At 44.7% G+C, this 20176-nt stretch overlaps 1 protein-coding gene across 1 annotated transcript in view; it reads right to left on the bottom strand.

Moving 5' to 3' along the window:
• TTC39A (tetratricopeptide repeat domain 39A) overlaps window positions 1-20176 on the bottom strand; it is a 118140-nt gene that overhangs the window by 81598 nt on the left and 16366 nt on the right. Inside the window, exon 2 of the mRNA XM_077450259.1 lies at window positions 7280-7384. Coding sequence (XP_077306385.1) covers window positions 7280-7384 — 105 coding nt within the window. The remainder of the gene's footprint in view (window positions 1-7279; window positions 7385-20176) is intronic.

Genomic DNA, 20176 nt, shown 5'->3' with positions numbered 1-20176 from the left:
TCATACATACTAGGGAGAGTACAACTGTCCATAGTGGAGAAGAATCTGGGTGTTTTGGTAGATCATAAGCTCAATAATAGCATACAATATCAAGCTGCGGTTTCCAAAGTGAGCAAAATCTTTCTTGTATTAAGAGAGGTATGGACTCCAGAGAGAGAGAGATATCATTTTGCCCCCCTGTACAAATCATTAGTAAGACCTCATCTGGAATATGCAGTTCAGTTTTAGGCACCAGTTCTCAAAAAGGATATCGGGGGAACTGGAGAAAGTGCAGAGAAGGGCAACCAAACTGATAAGAGGCATGGAGGAGCTCAGCTATGAGGAAATATTAGAGGAAATGAATCTATTCCCTTTTAAGTAGAGGAGATTGAGGGGGATATAATCAACATGTACAAATACATAAGGGGTCCATATAGGGAACTTGGTGTTGAGCTATTCACTTTAAGGTCATCACAGAGGACAAGGTGGGATGCTTTACGTTTAGAGGAAAAAAGATTTAATCTCCAAATACGGAAAGGTTTCTTCACAGTAAGAGCTGTGAAAATGTGGAATAGACTCCCTCTAGAGATGGTTTTGGCAAGCTCAGCAGATTGCTTTAAAAAAAGGCCTGCATCTTTCCTAAATGTACATAACTAAATATATAAAAATATAACTGGGTACTAACATTTATAGGTAAAGTTGATTCAGGGAAAATCCAATTGCCCCTCGGGGGATCAGGAAGGAATTTGTTCCCCTGCTGTAGCAAATTGGATCATGCTTTCCTGGGGTTTTTCGGCTTTCCTCTGGATCAACTGTGGGTGAAGGATTGTGTATATGGGATTGTATTTTTTTTTTTTTTTGGTTGAACTAGATGGACTTGTGTCTTTTTCAACCTGACTAACTATGTAACTATGTAAATACAGATAAAGAGATGAATATTATCATTTTGGTATCCACAATGAGTACATTTGACAAGAGGATGCTGGGAGAACCAGCCGTACATTCCCGAGGTGGACAAATAATTGGCAATACTGGGTGTTAACGCGGTTAGTGAGTCATGAATTCACAGAGGTTTATGTAATTGCACAAGAAGTAAAAATGTACAAATGTGTGTCTGCCCATTATAGTGACATTACACTACATAGAAACTTGTGACACCAGCAATCCTGATTTTTTACACAAAATCAATTAGGAATGCCAATAAATCTGACAAATTCACAAAGGCTATATGATGAATCTTCCATGACTGGTATTTAAAGCATAATATGGACTTCACGCTCATTCAAGAGTTTCACAGTTGGAAATTTATTGCAAGGGGGAAGTACTTTAGTAGAATCAGTTTTCTTTAAGAAAGAAATTATCAGATAAAAGCAATGAGGAAACGGATGTAGAATTAGGATCTCTACAAGAGGGCCCCATTTACCGTATATACTCGAGTATAGGCCGACCCGAGTATAAGCCGAGGCCCCCAATTTACCCCCAAAAAACTGGGAAACCTATTGACTCGTGTATAAGCCGAGGGTGAGATATGCCTGTCCATCCCTGTGTGTGTGTCCATCCATCCATCCATCCCTGTGTGTGTGTGTGTCCATCCATCCATCCATCCCTGTGTGTGTGTGTGTCCATCCATCCATCCATCCATCCCTGTGTGTGTGTGTGTGTCCATCCATCCATCCATCCATCCCTGTGTGTGTGTGTGTGTCCATCCATCCATCCATCCCTGTGTGTGTGTCCGTCCATCCATCCATCCATCCATCCATCCCTGTGTGTGTGTCCATCCATGTGTGTGTGTGTGTGTGTGTGTGTGTGTGTGTGTGTGTGTGTGTGTGTGTGTGTGTGTGTGTGGCCTTGTGTGTCCAGCCTACCTGTGTCCCCAGCCTCCGTCCGGTCCCGAGCCTCCGTCCGGTCCCGTCCCGTCCCGAGCCGAGCCTCCGTGCGGTCCGGTCCCGTCCCGTCCCGAGACTCCGTCTGGTCCCGTCCCGTCCCGAGCCGAGCCGAGCCGAGCCTCCGTCCGGTCCCGTCCCAGGATCACCGCTCTTCGTCGGCGCCCATTTTCCTGTTCAAATGCCGCGCCTCCCTGTCTGTGATAGGCGGAACACAATTTCCCAGCAGTCTGTGTTCCGCCTATCACGGCCATCCTTTCATCCTCGTCCGTAGTACGAGGATGAGCGGATGTCCGTGATAGGCGGAACACAGGCTGCTGGGAAATTCAGTGTTCCGCCTATCACAGGCGAAGGCGGAGCCGGAGGCGCGGCTTTTGAATTAGAATAGAATGGCCGCTGTCTGTCTGCTCGACACGCTGATCGAGCAGGCAGACAGCGATGACTCGAGTATAAGCCGAGGGGGGCACTTTCAGCCTCAAAAAAGAGGCTGAAAATCTCGGCTTATACTCGAGTATATACGGTAACCAACAATTCAGACCTGATCACGGATGTGGAAATACGGGGCAGTTTAGGAAACAGTGATCACAGGTCAATTGGCTTCAGTATAAATCCCACAAATAGGAAACATAATGGGAATACAAAGACACTGAATCTCCGCCTCCGATCTCATCCCCGGCTGCTCTCCTTCTCTGACAGGAGGAGGAATTGGGGAGGGGCTTGAGCAGGAAACACAGTGGGGGAGAGAGCCGCCTCTGGAAACGAACAAGAAGTAGAGGAGGGAAGGGAACACTCTGGCGCTTCAGCGCCCCCACCTCTCTGGCGCCCAGAAGCACTGCACCCCGAGCAGTCGCCTAGGATTGGACCTGCATGCGGCGCCGCCCCTGCACCACTGCCGCCCCGAGGCCTGGCCTCAATGGCCTTGTGGGAAATCCGGCCCTGGACATCGGCATCAGGGGCTTCATAGTTGGTAATCCAGGACTGATTCATTTTTATAAAAGTCAAACGGTCCACAGAGTCTCTGGACAGATGCGTTCTATGATCAGTAACAAAACCTGCTGCAGCACTGAAAGCCTGTTCTGAAACCACGCTGGATGCAGGGCAGCCCAACAACTCAATAGCATACTGGACAAGTTCTGGCCAGTGGTCTATTCTCATGATCCAGTAAGTCAGTGGATCGTCAGCTGGAAAGCTCTCCAACTCTGTTTTAGCCCCAAGGTAATCGTCCACCATGTGATGCAATGCTCCTCTCTTGACCAACAGAAGGCTTTCATGACATTGTAACCTACTGGAGTCAGGAAAAACGTTCAATATCCTATTTAACGTGTCCTCAAGAGATTTTATCTTCTATACTCTCTGTGGGGACAGGATGAGTTCTGAGACCTTCCCCTTATAACAGCGGTCAAGGAAGGTTGCCAGCCAGTAATCATCCTTCTCCTCTATGCAACGTATTTCTCAGGCTTTGAAGCATTAGGTTGCTCATAAGCCTCAGAATTGCAGAGGCTTGAGAAGCAGACTCCTCGGGGTCACTCAGGATGACAGCATCTGGAACTTCCTCCTCCCAGCCACGTACTACTCCCAAGAGTCCTGGGGTTGGAAATCAATCATTTACAGATTGACACATGTCTTCCTCTTCTTCGAAGCCTATGAAAGTGCCAGAATCCTTCTCCTCCTCCTCCTCCCCTCTCTCCTCCTGTGTGTTCTGTGACATAGCAATGATGGTGCCTGGATAAAGTGGGCCTTGAGAGGAAAGGAACTCCTCCTCTTGCTCGTGCTGCTCTGCCTCCAGTGCCCTGTCCATAATGCCATGCAGAGTCTGCTCCAGCAGGAACACAACAGGGATTGTGTCACTGATGCATGCACTATCACGGCTCACCATCCTTGTGGCCTCCTCAAATGGTGACAATAAAGTGCATGCATCCTTAATGATCAGCCATTGGCGCAGGGAAAAAAAGTCGAGGTGGCCTGAGCCTGTCGTTGTGCCGTATTTGCACAGGTACTCGTTGACGGTCCTCTGCTGCATGTATAGCCACTCCAGCATTGACAAGTCAAGTTCCACCTGGTGGGCATGTCACAAATCAGGTGATTTACAGGCAGATGGATTTCCCACTGAATCTCAGCCAACCGAGCACTGGCTGTGTATGACTGCCTGAAATGGCTACAGACTCTTCTGGCCAGCTTTAGCACATCGTGCAACCCTGGGAACGTATTTAAGAAACACTGCACCACCAAATTGAGTACATGTGCCAGGCATGCCACATGTGTCAACTTTCAATGTCTAAGGGCGGGCAGGAGGTTTGACCCATTATCACACACCACCATTCCTGGCTCCAGCTGGGGTGATGTGAACCACCTCTGGGCCTGTCCCTGCAGAGCTGCAAGAATCTCTGCTCCGGTGTGGTTCCTGTCACCAGCTGAAGCACTGCATGGCACCTTTTAGCCTGACTCTGGGAACAGCAGTTTGAACAATTAGGGTGTACCTGATGTTCATAGGACAATTCTGCACAGGAGGGCATGGAGGTGGAGGAGGAGGGGGTGGAGCTCACAGATCTGGCATCATCAAGACCAGCTGTATGGAGACGTGGGGGCACAACAAGCTGCAGCACCGAGCCCTGTCCTGCATCCTTTCGAGTTGCAAGCAGCGTTACCCAGTGTGCTGTGAACAAAATATTTTGTCCCTGTCCATGCTTCCTGGACCACTTGTCAGCAGTAAGGTGGATTTTACGGCTGGCTGCCTTGCCCAACGATGCCAGAACAGTCCCTTCCACGTGATTGTAGAGAGATGGAACGGCCTTACGTGAAAAGTAGAAGCGATTTGAAACCTGCCATTGTGGTACAGCACATTGTGCAAATTCATGGAAGGGGCAGAATCCACCAGGCTGAAAGGCAGAAGTTGTAGAGCCAACAGCTTTGACAAGCTTGCATTTAGATGATGGGCATGTGGGTGGCAGGAACTGAATTTTTTTTCCCTTTGCAGCAGATGCGACAGAGAAATTTGCAGGCTACAGTCTACAGCTGGTGGTGTGCTGCTGGCAGATGTGCTGCTAGGACCTGGGACACCCTATGCTATACCATCATCCCTGTCAGTGGAGGCTGCTGAGAGGTAGTGACTCGGTATAGCAGGGCCAGACTGAAGTTGGTAAGGAGGAAGAGGAGGGACAGATTTGTGCCCCTTTTGTGTGGCTTTTAGGTGCTCTTGCCAACAGGCTGAGTTGTTGGACTTGTTAAGCATGTGGTACCCAAATGGTTGGTGTTTTGCCACATTTGATGTGCCTGAGACACAGTGTGCAGATAGCAACAGAGCTTTTGGGAGTGGACCGGGAGATAACAACTGCAGAATGTGATGGCATAGGATGGCTGCTCTCTGTTTGTGCATTGTGGTATGCTATGTAGGGCATGTGCACTCTGTAAATTCACTAGGGTACCATTGAAAAAATAAAAAAAGGCACCCCATCTTTCTTGTTGCATTACAGTAACACATGCAATGCTGTAGTGTAAACAGGCCCAAACAGTTTTCCTGCATGTGTAGGATTGCACTGTGTGAAACCTGTGGTAATGCCTTAAACGTGAACCTGTATTTGGGGTTCCACATGGTGGGTGTGTGGACCAGTTTCACATCCTCAACTGCTTGACTGTTGGACGCACTGAAGCGAGCAGTGTAACATCTATGTGAGGTGGGTGATGAATGCTGTAAACAAAAATTCATAGGGCTTGGGTTCATAAATGTAGTCTTTTACATACAATCAGGTGCAAACAAGGTCAAAGTTCTGCATGAATTTGGGCACCACCTTCTTCAGGGAGACGGGGTGTAGACCTTCTGGCACCTGAAATATCCGCTAACCACTGAATGCCTGTCAGACAGGGGTGTTCCAACCAAGTCCATTTCAACTTCCCATTAGCCTAGGGCAGGGGGTCTCCAAATTTTCTTAAAAAAGGGCCATGTTTACTGTAGGGGGACCAGAGTGTGGTCAAAGAAAGTAGAAAATGTCCTGACATCAGTAGGAATAAACAATGCCCCATCTTTGATATTCGGGGGAAGAACAGTACCCCATCATTGGTGTCAGTGGCAGGAATAGTACTTCATCATTGGTCTCAATGGGAGGAACAGTGCCCCATTGTTGGTGTCAGTGGAAGGAATAGCACCCCATTGTTGGTGTTAGTGGGAAGAATAGGGCCTCATTGTTGGTATCAGTTGGAATAACAATGCCCCATCATGCCAGTGGAAGGAATACTGAAACATTCTCGGTTTCAGTGAGAAGAATAGTGTCCTAAGGGCCACAGTTTAGAGGCCACTGGCCAAGAGCACAAAGATTTTAGTGGATGGTAGAACCTTGGCCATTTGTTATGTAAATATAAACACTCAGCCTGGCAAAGTCCATGCAGAGGATAGAAGATAGTATGGGCCGATTCTTCCTGTATTCCTTATCTAACAGAAAAAAAAATAATGCTCAGAATGCACCTTCTAACCTATCTGAGCGATTATTTCCCTGGGAATGGGAAAGGCTTTCCCTCAAGCCACGGACATAAACTTATTGCCTGCTTCATCATCCCACCTCTATGACAATTTTAACAGAAGACAGTACCAAGTTTCAACATATCCAATTTTATTCTTCTGTTTTGGGGTTTGTCTTATCTGAGGAGTATACCTCCAAGTAACCCAGCTGTAGAAATTAAACTAGACAGGAGGATGGGGTTGTAAAGAGCAGTCACAGAACTCTCTGTAGCTCAACATGCAGCTAATCTGCAATATTCTTTCCATAATCCAAAACAATACTGAATCCAGAGACAACACTTCTCAAACACTTAACAGCTAGTGGACAAGAGACAACTTCAGTGAAGTACACCTTTGTTGCAAAATTCTTCTCAGCCTACATGAATGCCAAATACAAAGCTTCACTTCCATCCCCTCAAATCACAGAATAAAGAAGACTATGCCCTTGTACACACGGTCGGACATTCTGACAACCAAATCCGTTGGATTTTGTCCGATGGATTTTGTCCGAAACTGTTGCATACACACGGTCGGATAAAGTTGTCGGAAAATCTGATTGTACATAACGTGATGACGTTATTTCGTTACGATGGGACTACGTTCAGGCTAGTAGCCAATAGCTTTGGTCTAGGAATTTGATCTGAGCATGCGTGGCACTTTGTCCGATCGGAGTAGGCTACACATGATCGGAGTATGTCCTATCGGAGCATTTTGTCGGAAAATTTTACGGACAAGTTGGAAAACTTGGTCCGTCGGATACTCCGACGGAAACAGTCCGATGGAGACCACACACAGTCGGATTATCCGACAAAACGATCCGATAGGACACATTACGTCAGAATCTCCGACCGTGTGTACAAGGGCTTAGACATGTGATAGAGCACTGTATGGTACACATTGCTGCAGTACAAATAAGAGAAATACTTACTTGGCCTGAAGGTAGCTAAGGGCCTCTTGGAAGTTGTTGTTCAAGAACATATCAAGCGCCTCCATGCATTCTGATAAAGAAGTCTTCAAGTCTGAGTCTGGAGGTCTGCAACAGATAAAAGGCACATCAGCCTACCAAGATCTCTTTGTATTCACAGAGTATATTACACTACTGGCAAAGATCTGAAAGTATATGACGCCCAGATGACCTGAATAATAATAAACAGCTCTTTGAATCCTCACATTTCCTATTAATAATTTTATAGATGACCATGAATAAAAGAATGCCACATCTAACAAAAACATATTAAAGTAGAACTATAGGCAAAACTTTTTTCATTTCAGATTGCGTGAAGGAAGGTTATAACCCCTGTAAAAAAAATTTCCATTGGGGAGATTTACCTTCACATCCCGTCTTATAGCCAAAACAGGAAGTGAGAGAAAATCCTTACAAATTAAAGGAATCCATTGGGGCTCCCCAGGTGACCTCTCAGCATGTGGCTGAAAGTCAGAAGCCAGCTGCACCCATCCCCTCTCTAGGCCAGTGCTCCAGCGAGCTCTGGAGGGGCAGAACGGAGAGGGAAGAGTGGTGACTCCCTGCTCTCACTCCGAGAAGACTGAAAACTGAGTGATCAGCAGTCATATGATCACTCAGTTCTAGGTCTTAGAGCCCACGTAAGACAGCTGAAGCATTGAGGTGAATATGCACATGTATTGGATGTATTACAGCGCCGGTTCCCGCATCTCTCCCGCAGGCAGTTCACACTGCCCTCTGCGAACTGCTGCGGGTGTCAATACAATGTAAATGACACCCCTAGATCTGTTCACAGATTGCGGTGTGGGTGCAAATCACATGCAATGTTTGACATCACACAAGTATGTACCCAGGCTTAGGGTTTTCGTGGAAACTTGTAAATACTCCCTTGCAGTGGGGACTTTGCTCGCAATGCAAGGATTAACTGCTCGTTTTTATTGACCTAAACCTCAACTCCCCAGGCAGACGGAGCTCCTCCATGCTCTAGCAGTGGGCTGTTCCTTGGCATCCTCACGTTCAACGGAGGGAGCATGGGGTAGAAGAAGCTGCAAGGACTGGTCAAACATCATGGAGGAGCAGAGGATTTGATTAGTAAATCTAGATGTCCCATATGACAGTTCAGTTCACAGGACCTGGCTATCAGCTGCTCAGGCAAATAGTACTGCCTTGTGGGAGTTGAGAGAGGATGTGCCTATTTTACCCAGGAGTTTATCTATTCTTCAATACTTTACAGTCTTCTACCTATCACTAGCCTTAATATTTAAATGAAAACTAAAACTGTAAATACTTGCCTCCCTACCAAGAATACAAGGTCAGAACGGTCGCTTGCCACCACTGGCATCTTCTAACTGGCTTCTTCCAGGAGCTGAGTCTTTGGCTGCTTTGGTTGCCCAGTACGGGATGATGTAATGCAGAATTGAATTTATCCCGACACACAAACATTGTGCTAAAAAATGTACCCAGATCTGTGCATGCACAGATCATTGTACCGTGTAAATGAGACTGCCGACTGACAGGTACGTTTATTTAATCACAGAAGTGACAAATCATCTGGTGACCAGCCTGCTTCCTTGCATCTCTCATTTTTTTACCTTTTGTACCGCTTTAAAGCTGACAGTTCAGGTATAGTACAGATCAGGTGTATGCAAGGCCAACTTAAAAAAAGAATATGGATTAGAAGGCCTAAAGGGAAACTAAAGGCAAGGGGTTATAACCCCTGTCAGTTTCTTTTTTCCTATCTGTTTCCCATTGAGGCAATTTCCCTTCAAGTCCTGCTCCATAGCCAAAACAAAAAGTAGAGGAAATCACCCCATTGTGTGGAAATCCTTGGTTGTCACCACAACTAGTGTCCCCATTGGAAGATTTCCCCCCCCCCCCCTCTTCCAGTTCTGGTGACAGCCCACAATTTTGGATTCTCTTTTACATTCACTCTTTGAACAAACAGGACACATAAAAACAATAAAGCAATAAAAACCTAACAAACAGGGCACTGGATTCAGATTTTCTATGGGTCACTGAAACTGTGACTGGGCAAACTGGCTTTGGTTCAGCAGCACTCCAAAAACTCCCTTACGAACAGGGAAAGGACCCAGAGTTGAGAATCCAACTACAAACAATCCAATGAGAGTGCCAAACAAACGTCCAAGAGTCCAAGATTTTTAATGATAAAATTCATTCATAGCCGAAAAAATGCAATATGTTTCTGGGGTTAAACACCCTTACGTTGGAATTTTTTTCATGCAAGGCGAACATAAGTTCACCCCCATGCATAGCTCCCAACTGTTCCTGATTTTGAGGGACTGTCCCTGATTTGGAGCAATGTCCCTCTGTCCCTCTTTCCCCCTCATTTATTCATCATTTTGGTCTGATCCATATAGTGGTATATAAAATGCACTTTTTATCTTTCAAAAAGTGTTTCCCAGTATTAAACCTTTTATTTGTACATTTTAAAAGCCAATATAAAGGAATAGTAGTGGTAAAAAAAAAGTCCTTGTAGATGTAATTAACTTTTTTTTGGTTAATTCTCCTTTAAGGGGGTTTGACAGGGGGTGTGTCCTATGCCTACATATGTTTGTTAGTAGGTGTCCCTCATTCCCATCTCAAAATGTTGGGGGGTATGCCCCATGTGGATGGCTACGTTTACACACACAGGGATGCACAGGTGTTAGGTGCACCCTGAGCAGGCAGTCCCATCGCTGTCAATTGGAACACAGACGCTGCTCCAAATCTGCCATCCCTGAACGCAGACAGTGTGAATTCAGGAACACGCACCCTCACGCATATCACATTGGGAGCAGTGGGGCAGGGCTTGGTCCCTCGTGTTTCGGGAGTGGGGCTTGGTCCTGAAAACGTGTTGGATTGGAATGTGATATGAATCTGCTGTAAATCATCATTAAAACCCTTAGCCCTTGTACACACGGTCGGAGAATCCGTCGGAATGTGTCCTATTGGACCGTGTTGTCGGATAATCCGACTGTGTGTGGTATGCATCGAACTGATTCTGTCGGAATATCCGTCGGACCCAATTTTCCAACACGTTGGAAATATTTTCCGACCAACTGGTCCGATCGGACATACTCCGATCATGTGTAGAGAATTCAGATCGGACCAAGTGCCCCGCATGCTCAGATCAAATTCCTAGACCAAAGCTATTGGCTACTAGCTTGAACGTAGTCCCATCGTAACTAAATAACGTCATCACGTTCTGAATGATCGGATTTTCCGACAACTTGGTCCGACTGTGTGTATGCAACAGTTTCGGACACAATCCGTCGGACAAAATCCGACGGATTTGGTTGGCAGAATGTCCAACCGTGTGTACAGGGGCCAGGGGCTTAGACTTCTAGCACCCTCTAGTTAGTGAGTGCTAGAAGTAAGGATTTTTGACAGAGTAGGAAAATTTAGGCAGGCCAGGCTGGTGGCTAGGCCTGTTTGTTTTCATTCTGGGCTGGGAGTGGCTCAGGGAGAGTTGGGTGACTGACAGGTGGCATCACCATCACCTCCCCTTCCTTCTAAAAGGTCCTGGAAGAACAGGAGGGGAGGAAAGGTGCTACTGCCTGAGGTATCTGGTGAGCCTTGACCAATCCCCAAGTTGGATTGGCAGGGAACAGGCTTCCTTAAATGGTCAGCCTAGCTGGGGAGGAGTTGTTGGTGTTAGAACTGGAGTGAGAGAGTGTGGAGGCTGTTAAGCCCACGGGGAGCTCCCCAGCCTTGGGGGGAGTGGGGGTGACTCTGGGCTGGGGCTCGGGTGCATCCGGGAGAACTGAAGAGATCCTGGAAACAGAGGCACATGAGAGAACAGCAAAGAGAACAGCGGGAGAGAACACTTCTAAGAGTCTGCAGGAGGACTACAGGTGGCAGCCAAGAGGGCTGGTGAGTGAGCACAGTAGGAAGGACTGTGAAGGCATGCCTGAGAGAACTGGGAGATTGTAGTTTGAGAGATGGATGCAGAACCAGTGGAGAGAGGACTGTGGAGAAGGGCAATGGAAAGGGGTCTTTTCAGCCAGGCTGGCTGGCAGGGCCTGAAGAGAGCTATCTGGTAGTGGTAGCTGAGCAGAGAACAGCTAGCACCTGAACTATTCTGCACCACAGGGGCCCACGGCCCCTGTCCACAAAAGGCAGTTCATTGAGGCCTGGCTGAAGAAGTGCCAGGCCTACCCATGTGGTTATAGCTAGTCCGGAGGAGTGATAGTCTGCAGCAAGGGAAGTGCTAGTGGAGGAACAGTCTGCAGCAAGTGAAGTGCTGGAGAAAAGATTGAGGTGTATGTACAGGGAGTGTACATAGTAGTCCCAATTGATGATCTACAATTCACAATTGTTTGTTCTGAAATCCTGGGCATCCCATAATTCCCTAATACCCATCCAAGTTTAATCCCCTCAATAAAACCAAACAAGCTATGGACTGGTCTGTGTTACTGAGTGACTGTAAGATGGACGTAAAGCTGGGCAGGGTGACGGGTGATCCACAACTTCCAGCAATCCCCAAGGGGGCATGGCTACAGGCTCTTGGATGTTTGTTTGCCGTTCTCATTTGATGGTAAGGAAGCAACAAAAAAAAATTGTTGTGGTGATCTAATCTTTCTGTTGCCTTTAGTTATAGTTTAAACTACATTGTCCCTTTAGGGCTTCTGGAATGTCTATAAACAATGAACAGACAGAAATCTCAGTCCTCCATCTGTTCTGCTCTACCTTCTCTGTGTGTGTGTAAAAAAGGGCAGCTGCACCCTGCGTCACATGAGATAGGAACCTAGGACAATGCCACCTGAACTGTCACCTCCTACGCCACCCTAGCCTACGTAATGCTTTTGTCTATAATTGGCGTGCTCAGTGTTACACAGTAACCATGCTATTTATCTCCCCGTGGTACTGCAGTCTGCCCCTCCTCCTGCAGACAAGGTGTGTATAGAAATCCTTATTTCCGTTCTGCTCTATTACCCAAAAATAAAGTTCAGATTGGAAACCAGTCCGTCCAGTTAGATGGTGAAGCGTGGTCAAGCTGTGTATGGATCTTGATAGCACCGACAACAGGATAATGTCACTCTATAGCTGTCATATGGTGCGGATAAGTATTCCTGCCTTTGGTAAACACAAGAGAAAGGATACATCTCCCAGATCTGCGAAACAATGATGCAATCACACATTATCACTTTTCTGATATTATTTTCATCCAAGTAATTTGTGCAGTTAGGCTGGCCATACAAGGTTCGAATCTCGGCAGGTTCGACAGGAACCAGCCAAGATTCTAACCATTAATAGGAAGGCTAAATGTACCAAGTTGATTGATCGATCAACTAGAGTACAACCAGCCTGCCGGATTCGATCCGATTATCGCCAGCGGCTGCTCTAGCCACTGGAGATAATCACTGTCTTCTCCCGGCGGAGACAGCTGTGAGCACTGTCTGTGTTGATGGGAATTGTGCAAATTTGCACCGTGTATGGCCGGCCTTAGGCTCCCGTCATCCAGGCAGCACATACCTGCATAAAAGATATCCCGGCAACAACTTTAAAAAATTGCAGGTAAAAGCACAGGAAAAACAAATATTTTGGATGCTTTATCCTTTCCAGCAATTATGTTTTATTTACGTTCAATGTGCCTTTGAACTAGAAAATTTGACTACTCCAGGAGGCGTCAATTCTCTGCCTCCCTTTACCTTGCACGTCACAGCCCTCTCCTCTTCTAGCAGTGTCTAATTACTCCCTGTGCTGTCCCAGCTCCCCTGCCCCTCCCCTTCCTACATAACCTGTTTTGTAGCTGCTGGGGGAGGAGTGATGATGAATAGTTTAGAGCCGTGGTCTCCAAACCAAATGTGGCCCTTCTGCTTGCCTTTATCCGGTCCTTGGGGCACTATTCCTCCACCTGATATGATATATTATTGTGCATGAATACTTACAATCAAGCAAAACTGCACTAATATAAGTTTGCAGAAAAGTGAAAAAAGTATTACATCTGTTGATTTTGTGGCTTATTTATCAGAATAAAGTAAATTACATAAAGAAGTATTATACCCACAGGGTTTTTTAGCTTAACACATTGAGCACAAAAAAATTCAAAATTCCCCAGTTCAAATTCTTACCCCAGCACTCTGTTTCACAGGAAAGGTATACCATGGACAGTACAGTCTGGAGTCTGTTAGCTTGGAGAAGGGAGGGGGAGGAGGATAGAGGAGCAAGAAAGTGCCTCCTAGGCTGTGTGTTTCTACTGATGGACGTAGTGTAGGAAGACATATATCTAGTCCCTGCATGCAAGGATGGTTCCATAAGAGGCTGTAAGAGGAAGGTGCCACCCTGAAACAGGAAACCTGGGGCTACGGTCATGGCATCAACTTAAATAGAAACACAGCCAAGGATTAAAGCTTAGATGAAGAAACTGCATACTCAGAGAGTGAATAAAGTGAAATCACTCCAAAGTGAGGGAATCCCTGCCTGGCACCGGTGTCCTCTTTGGAATATTTCCCCTCTATTCTTTTTCAACCCAAAATATTTGCTCTTAAAGGTTCCCACTTGCTGACCAGCCCATAGTAAAAATACATCATTAATTTGACATTTAATACCAGGGTTAAGGCAGCAGATAGCTGCCTTAACCCCGGTATCATTTTTTACGATGGCTGGTTCTCTTTCACATAAAAGAGGTCCCGTGGGTGGATTGGCCGCAGGGTCACTTTTAGAAAGGGCAGGATGGGTGCACGGAAGTTTTGGATAGAGTTAAATTATTATTATACGGGATTTATATAGCGGCAACAGTTTACGCGGTGCTTTACAATATAAAAAGGGGACAATACAGTTATAATGCAATAAAATACAAGAGGATTAAGAGGGCCCTGCTCAGAAAAGCTTACAATCTAATAGGGTGGGGAAGGTGGTACAAAAGGTTGTAACTGTGGAGAACGAGCTGACGGATGTGGAAGATTAGTTGGAGATGTGATAGGCTTTCCTGAAGAGATACGTTTTCAGGGATCGCCTGAAGGTAGTAAGAGTAGGGGATAGCTGGAAAGGTGGAGGTAGTGAGTTCCAGAGGATGGGAAAGGCTCTGGAGAAATCCTGGAGATGAGCATGGGAGGAGGAGACGAGAGAGCTTAAGAGTAAGAGGTCTTGAGAAGTGCAGAGAGGACGATTTGGGTGATATTTGGAGACAAGATTGGTGATGTACCTCAAGGCAGAGTTGTGAATGGCTTTGTATGTTGTGGTTAGTATTTTGAATTACATTTTCTGGGTGATAGGGAGCAAGTGTAGGAATTGGAGGAGATGGTTGGCAGACACCGAGCAGTTGGTGGATAAGTCTGGCAGCAGCATTCATGATAGACTGAAGAGGGGATAGCCTATGGAGAGGCAGGCCAATGAGAAGGAAGTTTCAATAGTCAAGGCGAGAGATAACAAGGGAGTGAATGAGGAGCTTGGAGGGATTGATAGTTGCATTGTCGATTTTGATGGAAAAGTCATGGTGGGGGCACGGGTGGGGGGAATATTAATAGCTCAGTTTTAGAGAGATTTAGTTTAAGGAAGTGGTGCGACATCCATGCTAATATGTCCGTTAGTAAGTTGCAAGAGTAATGCAAGAGGAGACTGAAGGAGTGAAGTGAGGAGTAGACAGATAGATTAGGGTGTCATCGTCGTACAAGTGGTATTGGAAGCTGTGGGCGGTTATCAAGTGACCAAGGGAGGAGATGTAGATACCCCGACAGACAGGGGCAATGGAGAGGAGGAGACAGAGTTGTAAGTGACACTGAAAGAGCGCTGTGATAGATAGGCAGAGAACCAGGATAGAGCAGAATCTCAGAGGCCAAGGGAATGTCGTTTATTGAGAAGGAGCGGGTGGTCAACAGTATCAAAGACCGCAGAGAGGTCAACTTACACTACTGTATATGGCCAATAGTTTGTAGACATCTGACCATCACACTTATACAGCATGAGCTTGTTGGACATCCCATACCAAAATCATGGATAGTAATAAGAAGTTGCCCCTTGCCCACCTTTTGGAGCTATAAGAGCCTCCACTCTTTTTGGACAGCTTTCTGTACAATTCTGGAGTATAACTGTGGGAATTTTCTTTTGGCCATAAAAGCAGTTGTGAAATGAGGTACTTATGTTGGACAAAAAACCCTGGTTCACAACTGGCATGGCAATACATCCAAAAGAGTGGAGGACAAAGCCTCTCAAATTACTGCACTCCAACCTCAGCCAATCATGTTTTTATGAAGTGGCCTTTGTGATCAAACATGCTGGAGCAGAAAAGGGCCTCCTCCAAACTGGTGCCACAATGTTGCATGCACATTATTGTCTATAACGGGGGTAGGTAACTTTTCGAGCATAGTGTGCCGAAAAAGGTTTTCAAAGAAAGTGAGAGTGCCAGCACCATTAAAGTAAATGCTACATTATAAACAAATTAAAAATAATTAATACATTTTAACAATAATAAGAAATTAATATTGAGCTTTCAAAGATCCACGGAAAGTGGTAAAGCAAATGGTAACTTCAGATAACACTAATTCCTGCACCTTCACACCTCAGATCACCCCAATTCCCACACCTTCACACCTCTGATCAGCCCCAGTTTTTGCACCTTCACACCTCTGATCAGCCCCAGTTTTTGCACCTGCACACCTCATATCAGCCCCAGTATCTGCACCTTCACACCACAGATCAGTCCAGATCTCTCTTGTAGCAGTCCTGCCGGACCTGGCCACTGAACCTGGTCGGCATGTGACACCATGCACAGCATGGGCGCCGGCTGCTGAGCACACATGCTTCCATCCTGGGACCCAGACACAGCCAACGAGCACGTCTACGCTGGGAATCTATGGTGAGGAGTGGCTTGCATGAAGCGGCAGCGAAAGACAGGTTATATCAACCACTGCGCTGTTAGCCAGTGCTGTCAGTAAAACTGATGACTGGCAACCCAACTCATGTGCCAACATAAATGCAGCAGCGTCTCTGATCCCTGGTCTAAAATGTCTTTGTATGTGGTAACAGTAACCGTACTATTTACTGGAAACACCTGAATTTAGTAATTTGATGAGGTGTCCCCACCCTTTTGGTTATACAACGTATTGTGTATCAGAACTTTTTTCCTGTATCCAATATACTGCTGAGATAAAATATCAACCATACAGACAGCACTTTACATATAACAATCATACCTGAATGGCAGGCTTGCATTGAGAAACAGCAAGGTGCACTCTCTGAGTAGTACTACCAAGCCCATATATGGAATATATTTGCAACTATATAGAACATTTTTAACAAATTAATGCAATGCTAATCTTACTTCAAGCAGAACTAAATCCATTTATTTAACAGTTTCCTAAAACGGTTACATTCAAGGCAACTATCACAGTTGCTTACGCTCTCAACTGAACTGTCAATCATCAATTGGCTGGTGTTATAACTGATCACATGTGCAGCACCATGGCAACTGCAGGTCAAACAGCAGTAGGCAAAGATGGCAGCTGTAAAGGATAGAAGGGTTTAGTTCCACTTTAAATGAAATTAAACCTCCTATATAGGAAGCACATGAAGAGCACATTTTTCACTTTAGTTAAAGCTAATATGAAAACAATCAAGTTATCAGAAATAAAAATGATTTCATAAATATCAAGCTTCACCATGCCCTATGTCATCATCTAATCACACCCCTGGTCCTTTTGTGTAATGGTCACCTTCAGAACCAATTAAAAGGTTCATTAACAGCATAGAGGCAGCCCGACTCAGTTCAATAAGATCTGGGATACTGGTTAGCCACCCCTGGCTTGGCTCCATTGGACCTAATTCTTAATAATCTATTGACTTAAAGTGGGAACTCAACCGCTCAGTGTGCCCTCACCCTTGGAGGGAGTCTAATTTAAAGTACTGGGGAAGAGATACGATAAGAATGTCTTCCTAAACCATATCGAGGGATACATACACTTTGAGATATTAACGACTAATGACATCTCAGGTTCAATTTGTTTTATAAACCTGCTTTGGCTATATACAAGAACATTATTCTACTTTGTATTCTGTGAATGTATTGTATAATGTAATATTTTGGAATGTGCATTGTTTATTGTACTGTTAAAAGTTGTTAATAAATGTCTTAACAAGTGGATGCAATGTCCTGCTTTTGCTTTTGTGGGTTTCAATAAAAATTATATTTGAAAAAAAAAAAAGGTTAATGAAGTGCAATGGGGACAGATCCAAGTTCACCTTTTTTGTGGGAAAAGTCAACATCTCCATATAGGTTTTTTTTTTTGCTTTTACTACTGAACACAATCTAAGATTCAGGATGTTAGGCATGTTAGGATCAATAAACTTGGGATGGTCAGGCGTCCACAAATCTATGGTGATATGTGTGTATATTTATGTTATATGTGTGTAAAAAAAAAATTAAAAAAATTCAGTGTTGTTCAAAAATTTTCAAAGCAACCCCATATTCCAGCACACAAACCCAAATGTAAACACGCCCCACAGGGCACGCACATGTATGTAAATAGTGATTGTACCACACATGTGAGGTATCATTCAGAACCAGAGTAAAAGCTATATTTCTAAGGCCATCACTCATGCTTATTTTTAAATTGATTAAGGCTTTTAAAGCACTGCTTATAGATAATTTTGAGTACAGCACGTACAATTTTAACGTGTTTGTTATCTATTTACTCAACCTCCATGTTTTATATTTTACTGAGAAAATGGGCATTATATTATGGTTGTGTGCACTAAAATTTATTTTAGTGTGTTGATTTGTGTATCGTGCAACACAAAAAATTGCAAGTGCCACCGTTTTTTTTTTACAAGGCCTCTGCTTTTAGTAAATATATGTCAATCAAGCAATGATCCATGCCAAAACAGAGGCTATAACCCAAGATAAAATATCCAACTTTGAGAATATATGGAATCCCTGGGTGACTCACTTTATGCCTTCCAATTTTGATGCTTCCCTACTAAGACCTTGGTAATCTCGATTTATACTTCCATTCCCTGCATTCATGGTATGTGTTTATTACCATATACTACCCCGGGGACCCCTACTACCTCTCATTTCTTTTTTCCTTATCTATTTTTTCTCCTACCTAAGATTACTTTTTTCTTTCATCTTCTTTCTCTCTCTTCTACTTTTCCCCGTTTTCTCTCTCCTCTTTCAATTTACTCTTTATATAGTTCTGGTAGCAGAACTTTTATTTCCTTGGTTATCATTATACCAATTATACATAGCTCCAATATGTAGTATAAGATTATAGATTCTATAATAAATTATTTCTTTTTTTTTATTTATTTAAAAACTATACTAACTATAGATAATAGTAAATCCCAGAACGATCACCCCCTTCTGTTCAGGATCCCCCTTCCCTCTGCTGCTCAGGCCCCCTTGTGCGCCCCTTCCCCCACAGGGCTGCCAGCTTCTCTTGAGTTGAGAGGTATCTTGATATAGTGTGGTCTTACCCCAAAGGCTCCCGATGCCCTTGACTAGGGCCAATTTAGACGGGAGTCAATTAACTTACCAGCATGTCTTTGGAGTGTGGGAGGAAACCAGACTACCTGGAGGAAACCCACGCAGGCACAGGGAGAACATGTTGATAGACCAATACAAAGAGGCACATAATTGTGAAGTGGAAGGAAAATTATAAATGGTTTCAACATTTTTTACAAATAATAATCTGAAAACTGTGGCATGCATTTGTATTCAGCCCCCTTTACTCCGATACCCCTAACTAAAATCTAGTAGAACCAATTGCCTTCAGAAGTCACCTACTTAGTAAATAGAGTCCACCTGTGTGTAATTTAATCTCAGTATAAACACAGCTGTTCTGTGAAACCCTCAGAGGTTTGTTAGAGCCTTAGTAAACAAACAGCATCAAGCCTCAACAAAAGCCAAGGAACACACCAGATAGGTCAGGGATAAAGTTGTGGATACGTTTAAAGCAGGGTTAGGTTATAAAAAATTTTCCAAGATTTGAACATCTCACGGAGCACTGTTCAATCCATCATCCAAAAATGGAAAGAGTATGGCACAACTGCAAACCTACCCAGACATGGCCGTCCACCTAAACTGACAGGCCGGGGAAGGAGAGCATTAATCAGAGAAGCAGCCAACAGGCCCATGGTAACTCTGGAGAAGCTGCAGAGATCTACAGCTCAGGTGGGAGAATCTACTATCACTACTAAACTATCAGTCATGCACTCCACAAATCTGGCCTTTATAGAAGAGTGGCAAGAAGAAAGCCATTGTTGAAAGTAAGCCATAGAAGTCCTGTTTGCAGTTTGCGAGAAGCCATGTGGGGGACACAGCAAAAATTGTACTTTTTGGTCTAAAAGCAAAACGCTATATGTGACAGAAAACGAACACTGCACATCACTCTGAACACACAATCCCCACCGTGAAACATGGTGGTGGCAGCATCATGCTGTGGGGATGCTTTTCTTCAGCAGGGACAGGGAAGCTGGTCAGAGTGGATGGGAAGATGGATGGAGCCAAATACAGGGCAATCTTTAAAAAAAACTGTTAGTCTGCAAAAGACTTGAGACTGGGGCAGAGGTTCATCTTCCAGCAGGATAAAGACCCTAAACATACAGCCAGAGCGTTGTGTTAGAATGGCCCAGACCTAAATCCAATTGAGAATCTGTGACATGACTTAAAAATTGCTGTTCACGGACACTCTCTATCCAATCTGACAGAGCTTGAGCTATTTTGCAAAACAAGAATGGGCAAAACTTCCACTCTCTAGAGAAAGCTGGTAGAAACATCCCCAAAAAGACTTGCAGCTGTAATTGCAGTAAAAGGTGGTTCTACAAAGTATTGACTCAGGGGGGCTGAATACAAATGCACGCCACATTTTTCAGATATTTATTTGTAAAAAAAATTGAAAACCATTTATCATTTTCCTTCCTACT

This window comes from Lithobates pipiens, unplaced genomic scaffold, assembly GCF_037356315.1.
Source record: "Lithobates pipiens isolate NorthernLeopardFrog02 unplaced genomic scaffold, aLitPip1_a1.2 Scaffold_23, whole genome shotgun sequence".
Taxonomy (NCBI): domain Eukaryota; kingdom Metazoa; phylum Chordata; class Amphibia; order Anura; family Ranidae; genus Lithobates; species Lithobates pipiens.
Note: the sequence above shows the minus strand (reverse complement) of the source record. Positions and strands in the feature narration are given on the sequence as shown.